The sequence below is a fragment of the Cebus imitator genome, unplaced genomic scaffold, assembly GCF_001604975.1.
Source record: "Cebus imitator isolate Cc_AM_T3 unplaced genomic scaffold, Cebus_imitator-1.0 Scaffold28, whole genome shotgun sequence".
Taxonomy (NCBI): Eukaryota; Metazoa; Chordata; class Mammalia; order Primates; family Cebidae; genus Cebus; species Cebus imitator.
The window spans coordinates 9,199,062-9,209,151 of NW_016107343.1; the positions used below are offsets into that span (position 1 = coordinate 9,199,062).

Here is a 10,090-nt window from a genome sequence, read left to right on the forward strand (position 1 = left end):
AACTAACTCCAGAGAAAACGAGCGAGACTCACGCAACTCTTTATTCCTGCAGGGAGAACAAGGAGGTGTGCCCGCCGGGGAAGGGGACGCACCCTCGCCGGCGCTCGCTGACTTAACTTCCCCATCCCCGCGTCAGGGAGGGGCCGGAGTCGCCGCGGAGGCTGCCAAGCGGAGAAAGTGCGCGAAGGGGACGCGCTGCGAGCCTCACACGTGACGGCGCCGCGCCGAACCGAGCGGGACCTGGCGGCAGCGGCGGCGGGCGCAGCGGGGCGGCCCGGAGCGGCGCTGGCGGTCTGGAGCCCCGGGAGCGGCGCGCGCGGCCCCGGCCCAGCGGCTCTCGCAGCCTCGCGCTGCACATTCTCTCCTGGCGGCGGCGCCACCTGCAGTAGCGTTCGCCCGAACATGGCGACACGGAGCAGCAGGAGGGAGTCGCGACTCCCCTTCCTATTCACCCTGGTCGCGCTGCTGCCGCCCGGAGCTCTCAGCGAAGTCTGGACGCAGAGGCTGCACGGCGGCCGCGCGCCCTTGCCCCAGGACCGGGGCTTCCTCGTGGTGCAGGGCGGCCCGCTCGAGCTGCGGCTATGGGCGCGCGGGGATGCCAGGGGGGCTAGCAGCGCGGACGAGAAGCCGCTCCGGAGGAGACGGAGCGCTGCCCTGCAGCCCGAGCCCATCAAGGTGTACGGACAGGTGAGCAGTTTTGCAACCCGCCTCCCTCCAGTTTTTTCCTCTCCCTGCACTTCCTCACCCCCGCATCCATCCGTTGCAGTCGCCTCCTAGGTGCAGGCACCACTGGGGACTTCCCGGCTTGCGTTTGTTTTTTTCCTTCACATGAGTACAACCGTCAGCACTTGAATCGCATTGCTCTTTCCTTCTTCCTGTCGATTTAGCAAACGTATTCCAGGTAACTCGCGGGATGCAGCGCGTGTTACCCCAGGGTGTGTGCAGACCGATGTAGTTTCCGGCAGGTATTGGAGGGGTGCAGCTTCATTTTACATCTGGATAAAAAACGGGCTTTCTTTAGTGTATCATCAGTTGGCAGTGGAGGCGAGCACCCTGCAGTTGCGGTACACTTAACACCGAACAGCACGAGGAGGGGGTTTCCACACTTAGCATTATTAGCACAATAAAGGTGGGCAAACCTGAAAGCTTGACTATCTCTGTACAGACAACAGGGGTGTGTATATGTGTGTGCGCGCCTGTGTAAGGGCTGAATTTTTAATTTTTAATTTTTGGTAAGGGAGTGAGATTCTCTCCATACCTTCTTCCCCACCCTTCAAGATACGGATTCTCCCATCCCCTTCAAGATAACTTTATTTTGGAGAGGAATACCCCTCATGGCTCTTGGGAATTTGAAATCACTGCAGGAAATGTGGTGGCCATTATTAGTCTGTAAGTGTTTTATTTCTATCCAGGCAATTGGTTTATTAGATCATAAGTAACGTGAATTTCACTTTTATGGTCAGACTTACTGCGAAGAATTGCAGATGGAGTTTGTAGGTTAGTATCAGCACTGGCAAAATTAATTTGACGATGTTATTGCCTTATGAGACTCCCAGTCCTGCAGTTAAGGTTGACATCAGCAAAAGTATAAGGTCGGTGGGGGAGAAAAAGTAGGACCCGCAGAGGTGGTAAATACATTTGTTTTCTGGAGTCAAATTGTTCCTTTTAAAGTAGAAATTATTAATAAAAGATTAGCCTGAGTTCTGTCTTTCTTCACTAATTTCACTTTAGCTATTTCTTCAGGAAATACATAGAGTTAAATGTTTAACCCTTGGATTCAGGATGAACCTTATAAACATATCACCCTATTTTGTCATTTTGTTGATGAAGAAACTGAAGCTTGGAATGGTCAAGTGACTAGTCCAAGGTCATACCGGGAATGTTGCCTGCTCTGTAGTTTTTGTCTGCTTTGTCTCAGTGACCTTTGGTTGATTGCAGTCACCCTGTCTTTATGCAATGCTGCTTAAATACCTCCTTTCTAAAATAAAATATATCTGGTATAAAGGGGGAGATGGTGGTGACTGGGTGGGAGCATTGGACTTCCCTCCACTATTAGTCCCTGGGCAAGAATGTGTGCCCCAGGCCATGTAACTGCTGGTGAGCATGGGCTGCAGGAACCTGCATGCTCATGCTCATTTCCTCTTGGCCCCAGATCCTTGTCCCCCATCCCCACCCCTACATGAAACTTTTTTGTTTTTAATTAACAAAAAGAAGTCAGCAAGGTTCTTGCTCTCAACAGGGACACCAGCATGGGGCTGAGGGAGGGTGAGAGAAGGAGGAGCAGCCGCCCACTTGTTCCTCGGACCTCCCCAGTCAGCCCAGCTCTGCTGTGCTCTTGAATCAGCACTCTGGGGACTGGAAGTTGGGGGCTGGTGGGAGACAATCCCTCCCAGTGCTCAGGTCCCCTGAAGTTATAGTTTAGGTTGAAGGGAAAGCTTTCTGTTTGCAAAACTATGCATACAGGTGCCATTTCTTCCATGGGTTTGGTTTGTGAAAAGCTTCAGGGGAATGTGGAGCAAGATAGAGATAACTCTGTTCTCATTGGGAGTGACTCCAAAACCCTGGGCTTTTGAGTTTCTGGGCCAGCCAGATTGAGTTTGGTTCAGCTGAAGGACGGAGAAGTAGCAGTCAAACTCATAATGAGGAATTCCTAATGAGGAGGATGCAAGGGTGAGATTTTCCTTCTCTGTGGCTGCCTTCCTATGCCATTGTTCCCACTTAATCTGAGGTTAATAAGAAGTGGGATTATTTGAATCCGTAAGGATTTGAGTCAGATAAAAGGAAGAACTTCCCCTGACTGGGCTTTCTGCCATAAGTTCTATCTCGTGCAAACCTTTGAGAATGCAAGCACAGGTTGGTGACTGAAGGGGCTTGAGGTGTCCCCTTGGAACTCTGGAGTAACTGACATCTATGTAACTGACATCTATTTGGAATGCTCTTTCTAGCAAGGATGACCATTGCCTCTGTGTTTCCCTGGGGCAGACCTGGTTTCTAAGTTGCCTTTGCTGGTTATGAATGGCACCCCTTCACTCTCAAAAGTGTCAAGGTGTGACAATAAATTATAGGGTCCTTCTACTTTTAGCCTTAAGCCAAGTTCCACTTTGTATCTCACTGCTTTCCCATTCAACGTTTAAACCTAAGGAATTGTTATGTTTTCCAACAGTACTGCTTGACTTGAGTGTGGTTTGATGGAGGTGGAATGGGGTGGGGAATAAAATTCCATTCCCGCTTTCAGGAAATTTACAATTCAAGGAGGAGAGCAAGCAGATGCAGATCCAGGCATGTAAATGTACCAGGAAGGGAACCAGGAAACATGGTCACAAGAAACCAGCCACAATTCTAGAATGATGTGTTAACAGGCTGTGTGACATGCAGCACATCGGAGATGGAGAGATAAGGGGTGGTGGGCTCAGACAGTGTCTAGCTTCTTGCCCTCTGACCTTTGAGTGAGGTTAAGAGGACACTGGCAGCACAGATTAGGGCTGGAAGCAGAAGATGCCTGAAGGAAGCAGCCTTAGACGTGAGGTTAAGGCCACTAGCTTCAGGGAGAAGAGAAAGGAAGGCTTTCTCCGGGGAACACTTGCATCTGAGAGAAGCCCTATGCTGGAGTCAATGCCAGTTCTTTTTCCTCTGCTTTGCTAACCTCTTGCATAAACGAGGCTTAGTTATTTTGACCATTTTTCTCCTTAGTTTCTGTAAGGTGGGGAGACTGGCTTCTGCCATGATTACTTAAAGGCACATTTATGATACCTAAATGTGGTTGTAGTGGTGAAAATAATTTGCTAGCAGATATCAGCACTTTTCTGCCCATGTTCAAAGTTTGGAAGTTGAACCCCTTCTTAAAAAAGCCAAGTCCAAGAAGAGGGATTCCCTAATTGATGCCACACTGAATTTCCTCCTGATTTCATGTAAGCTCCATCTCTGCAGCATCATGCCCACTTTTTCCTCTGCCTGAAATGATCTTCCCCCACTCTTGTCCTTGCCTGGAAAGCTCTTATCCCGTTCTTTAACATCCAAGGAATACCTCTGGGTGTTCTCAGGCTATGGTGGGAAGAGTTCTTCTGAGCTTGGATGTAGCACTTACTGCTTTGTGTTAGAATTGCTCAACTGTCTCATCTTCCTGTTTGCTCCTCGAGGGCATGGATCAAGCTCTCTTGTGTTTCCCTGGCACTTGGGAGGCCCTTAATGAGTATTTGTGGATGACTGTGCACCTGGAAGAAGAGAGGCCTGGACCAGGGTAGGAAGCACATTCACATTATATGAAAGGTATTTATAAGGAGGAATGCAGTGAACCCACACATGGATAGTGAAAATGAGTTGCCTCACTCAGTAGTGAGGATGCAAGCGGCATGACCTATAGATAGTGGAGCCCCGATTTTCCTGTGCTATATGGGAGTTATTTTGAATGAAGAACTTGGATTCTATTTAATAGAATCCTCCCTTTTAGGGCTACCATTCTGGCTTATGCTAATGGTACTGTTTTGGGGAAAAATGCTTTGGAACGAAGCACAAAGCCTAACAGGATTTACAGGTTTATTTTCCTTCCAACAAGCTCTCTCTTCATAATTCCTACATTTTAGAGGCCAGGGAGTATTCAGTGTCCTGATTTGAGACTGAAAATAAAGTGTCTATTACAACATAAGGCCCTGGGACAAAGGGCCTCCTTTCGGGTTAGAATACCATTTAGCTGTAGATCTTTTTTGAGTAGATTCTTGCATGATACACTTGCTTGGGAAAGAATTGGCTGGTTGATTCTGAAGTTGGGATGTTTGACCTGTATGCTTCCAGAATAAGATAAGAAGGCAAAGAATGTGCCATTTCAGATTGGCTTCTATGTAGCTGAAGAGTTGCTTGGGGCCTTGGGTTGGCTCAACAAGGGATGTGACCTTGAAAAACTCTTCCTGGTTCCACTCTTAGGGAGTTCAGTGCCCCAGTCTCTGGCTGCTGTTTAGTTCATAAATAGCTTGCATGGTTAGAGGCACTGAAGGTGGAGGCTTTGAGAGGTGGAAGGAATGGAGGAAAGGTGCTGGAGAGACGGGTAAGGAGGTGGAATGTCAAGGAATGAAATAAAAAGCCGTTACATTAGGTAATACACATTTACAAAACAAAATTTGTATAAAAGAGTATGTAGTGACAAGTAAATTTCCTTCCCTCTCATGCCCCTGTTTGCCCAGAGCTACTTCCCAGGTGGCATCCATTGTTTTCAGTTTTTTTGTATATCCTTCCAGAAATAGTCTATGCATGTACAACATGTATGTACATAAAATTTGAAACTTGAATTATAAGTGGCTTCCTGTTATCGGTAGCCCCTGGTATCCTGAATAATGAGATTAGCTCTAAATTATATTTATGATATGATGGTGAATCGTTAGAAAATTACCTGAAGTGTCATCATATAAAATAGATGATTACTTTTTGTCCAGGCCAGGTGAGAAAAACCTCATTCTCCTTTCACTTCAAGGGTTCTCGCAGAGCAGGAGAGCAGCCTTATGTATTCCTCTCATTAACTAGGAGAGATGCTGGAGCACAGTTCCCTTGAGATGTGGAGTCCATGCTTGTAAGAGCATCAGAATACAGTCATCATGGATCTTGATTTTAATTTGTGTTCTTTCCGAGAATGTTTTCACTATCTTCTGTGAAATGAAGTAAATGGTATGCTTAATAAATTGCTTTGAGACTTGGGATCCACAAAGCAGATCCTTATAGCAAGGAACATCCCAAAGCAAAAGGTGGATGTTGTAGGAACATTTCATTGTCGGATTTTGGCCTGTTCCTCCTTAGAGGTGACAGCCATATTTGTAGTGTCATTGTTGAATCCCAGGGCAGAGACAGATGGAGCCGGCTTTGTTCCACCCACTGTAATGGAGGGACACAGGGGCAGTCTTACAATAACCTGGAGAGCAGATAATCCACAAAATAGTCTATTTGCTTTTACTATGTATTTAGTTAGTCTTTTTTTAAAAAGCATTCATTTATCTTCCTAATTAAGTTTTGCTTAGGTGAATATTAAAATGGGTTTGCATTCTTTGATCTAATGATAAGAGAAATGGCTGGTGTAAATGTGTTCAGGGAAAGACAGTTTGGAGTTTAGAATTTTTGACAATAATTCAGAGGCAGATAATTGGGAGTTGATAAAAATGTATTAAATGCACAAAAATGTATTAAAACCAGGGGGTATTACATTGACCTTTTCTCCATTTATTTGGATTTAAATAAATCAGATGGAAAGTAAAAGAGAGCTCACTGCATTTTTAGTTTGAATATATAGGGATTAGTATTTCTCCAGAAGCGGTCTGGGCTGTGGGGGTGAGGCATTCTCTTTGTTGATGTGTGTGGGACCTTCCTATGCATTTTCTGGGTATGCCAGACTCCATTGGCAGATGGTATAGTCAGTCTGGCCACGTACATGCAAAAATCAATTTCCCTCAATTTAAAATGAGCCACAGTTAATTTCGACCTAATTTATTGGTTTATCGACCTGTGAACCCTGGGCCTTCGAAGAAGTGGCATGGGCGGCCTTCAAGCACCGAAGTGGCTGATGAAGCTAAAAACCAGAAAAGGCAGGGTGGGCTGCTGAGCAAGATCAAGATTTGGGCTTCCTCCTATGTTATTGTGAGATGCTCAGTTTTTTTTAACTGTAGCATGACCAATGCTTTGTGCATTTTATGGTGGGTTCCATAAAGATAGGACTGCATAACAATCACAAGTACAATAGAGTGTTAAAAAATAATTACAAAGTTCTGTTATCCACTGGGTAATTGTTTATTATAAGGGTAACGTCCATGCCTGTAGCACTGCTACTAGCCAAAAGCTGGAAGATCCTGTCTTCCTGGCCATATCCCGGACCCTCCAAATGTGACGTGTTGAATAGATCTTTCTGTGATGATGATGTTCTCTATCTGTGCTGTTTACCATGTCCACTGGCCAGATCTGGCCATTGAGCAGGTGAAATGTGGCAAGTGTGACTGAAGGTTTGAAGCGTCTTTCATTTAATTTTAACGAACTTAAAGTTGAAATAGCCACATGTGGCTCTTGGCTACCTTACAGACAGCACAAGCTTTGATGATGCCTCTTCTTCCCACTGTAGGCAACCTCTGCTTCACCCAAGAGAGAAGTTCCTCCAGAGACCTGCTCGTGTATGAATGGCAAATGGGGAATAAAAGCAAGAGTGGAGGGCTCGGGTCTAGACCCTAGGTGTTGGTGGCTGCTGACTGCCAAGTTGAGTGTCAGGAGACAGTGGCCCTTATTTCCTAGGTAGGCACTCACCAGGGGACTGTGGAGGGCCATGTGAATCCAGTGGTTGTTTCTAGGGCATGCCTCTGCACAGTTGCCTCCTTCCATTAGTCACTTAGACAATGAAGGCTGGCTATTCACAGGGCGAACCAAACCTCTGTGGCTTTACTTCTCGTCTGGCCTTGCGTAAACACTACACTTGTGTCGGGCTTTGCTAAGGTGGAGTGTAGACCCTGCACATTCTGTTTAGCAATGAAAGATGTAAACAGTGCCTTAACAGTGGGGCCATCTCCCCACCCTGCCCTTTGCTTCCTGTGCTCTTGTTGACTTACCTTGATGTAGCTGGGTCTGTCTTTCTTCCCTTCAACCCTCCAAATTGGCATGAAGACAAACAATACAGGCGTGTGGTCTTCATCTTTGCATATAAACCTCCCCCTCTTCCTGGCTGACCTTTTAACTTAGCATGCCATTGCTGTTGCTGCTGCTGCAGGCACTTAGCTTGGAAAATCAGGACCCTTCACAATGATTTATCTCCAGTCCTCTGAATTAGATTCAAAACACAGCTACGAATTCTCAGAAAGGCAGGCTGATGTGATTATATCCCAAATCTGAGTGGCTGACAAGGGCAATAAAAAGATGTACCTCTATCAACTGCGTTTTGTGCGGTGTAAGGCAGTATGTTGCTTATAATCTCCCACCTTTTTTGGGAGGTTTTTAAATGAAAAAGGTAACTGATGTGACCTCTATTATTTAGAAGAGAGACTAGTTTGTTGAGTAGAAACCCTGGGGAAAGATGACTATGGTGAATTTTATGTGAAACAAATGTAGGGGTGAATAAATGGGTGGTCCTGCAGTTGGGATTTTAATATTTTAGGGATACTGAGATGAGTTCCTTCTGACTTTGGTGGGCTGGTGAGCTGAGGTGTAGCATTATGATGAAATGTTTAACTCTTAGGAAGTCTCTGTGCCCAGAGGCATTGGAAAAGCTGGTATGATCTGGTTGAGCTTGGGGGTCCCTGGGTTAGGAGTCACCTGGGGAGAAAGGCTAGCTTGGGGACTGTGGCTGGGAAGACTTTAATAGGTTCCTGTGAGATATCAAGCTGTAGGGTTAGGGTCCCGGATAGTTAAGGACCCCATTTGTCTATTAGCCCGGCAGACACAGATGAGACAGTTCCATGTGTCTCTGCCCCAGAGACCTGGGAAGAAAGTCCAGTGCTGGTCTGCCCAAGGATCTCAGCCAAGGAGCCTGAGATGGCAGGGAGCGGGAACGGAGCAGAGTGGGATGAGTGGCCTGTGAACTGGGAGTGTTTGGAAGGACTTGCATGTTTTAAACCTGTGCTCAATTGAGTAATCTGAGACTCTGTACCTATGACTTACCTCATCTTTGTATATTTACTTCCCTGAAATTCTCTCCCTGAGTGGTTAAAAAAAAAAAAATCTTACAGTTAACTGTGCACGTGGTTTGCTGAATTTGGCAAGGTGTGCTGTTGGTGGTGGTGGTGAGGGGCGGGGGGAGTGGTTACTGCAGAAAAAAGGCCTTGAATCTCTAGAGGAGAAAAATGAAGGAGTGGATGTGGAATGCTGGCTAAAGGTGAAAGAGCTATCCAAACAGAGCTGGGGGACTTTAGCTAGCAGACCAGAGCCTGTGGGGCATCCGCCTGTGGCCTCACCTCCTGGTAGCCCAGAGGGCATCTCCTATTACTGAGAAATTGGCTGAGCTTTTGGGTTTAATGCACTCCCCCCTTCTCCATTAGTCTTGTTTATAGCTTCTCTCACAGGGTGGTGAAGAAGCCACTGGTAGGGTCTAGAGACCTTTGGTTCTGGAATGTAATGTTTAAATGCTTTCTTCTTGGGGTTAGGGAACTGCTAGAAAACAGTGTCACCTCTGGGCTGGAGCCTCGGGACCTGGAGGTTGGGTTTCCTGGGGTTTCCCCAGGTCTCTGAGTTCTGCTAGGAATCAAGAAAACTGCCTGTGAGTTTCACTTGGGCATGAGCTCCTAGCTTGACTCAGGCATGCAGTGTTTTGTCATTTTATATATGTCATTGCTTGCTCTTAGGCCTTACACTAATATTAATGTTTTATGTGGAGCCGTTTTGTGAAGCATGGCTTATTTTGGTTGAGAGCCATTTGGTAATGAAAAGAAATGATGTTTTAGTACGTTGAAGTTTATGAAATGACATCCATGGGTTGCATTTCATTTGAGGCTTACGAAAATCTTGAAAAATGGGGAAAATAGGAATGATTATTTATCTCATTTCAGAGATGAGTATCTTGAAGCTTGAAAAGGTGAAGTGTGACTTATCCATAGTTAGACAGGTGGTAAATGGGAGAGAACAAGACTTAAACCAACCTGCTAACTTGTTTCAGATTTATGCAGTCACATTTGTCTTTCCTAAGTAATCTTGTGAAATCTTTGGAATCAGGCAGGGATCCACAGCTTTGTTTGCAAATTTTTTTTTCCTCCACCTTTAAAGGCTAGATATCTCGTATAATTCCACTTTCTCCTGGCCACACTGATCTTGTAACTTTTCAAACACAGCAAATCCCAAGGCCCTTCTCATTCCCGGCTTTTGTTCTATCCTCCCTTAGGTCTGAATCTCTGTTCTCTGCCTCACCTCTCCATCCCCTTTCCCTAACTCCTCTCTCTTTATCCTTATGGTATCGACATGTAGGTCAGGTCTTCAGTGAAGCCTCACTCTCTCCCCAACATGAGGTTAGGTTAATAATTCAGGGAGCCCCTGAATTACTGTGTAGCAACAGAAATTCAATCATCATTTCTTGGAATTAGTTGTTTAATGCATGCTTTCCCTACTGTATTTAGAGCTTATGTGGTAGGACCTAGAAGCATGTTATTTT

The 10,090-nt window shown here is 45.9% G+C and overlaps 1 protein-coding gene across 1 annotated transcript in view; it reads left to right on the forward strand.

Moving 5' to 3' along the window:
* Positions 1-229: 229 nt before the first annotated feature.
* Positions 230-10,090, forward strand: part of SORL1 (sortilin related receptor 1) — a 175,587-nt gene continuing 165,726 nt past the window's right edge. The window contains exon 1 of the mRNA XM_017523565.2: positions 230-687. Within this exon, the coding sequence (XP_017379054.1) occupies positions 403-687 (285 nt within the window). The 5' untranslated portion in view covers positions 230-402. The remainder of the gene's footprint in view (positions 688-10,090) is intronic.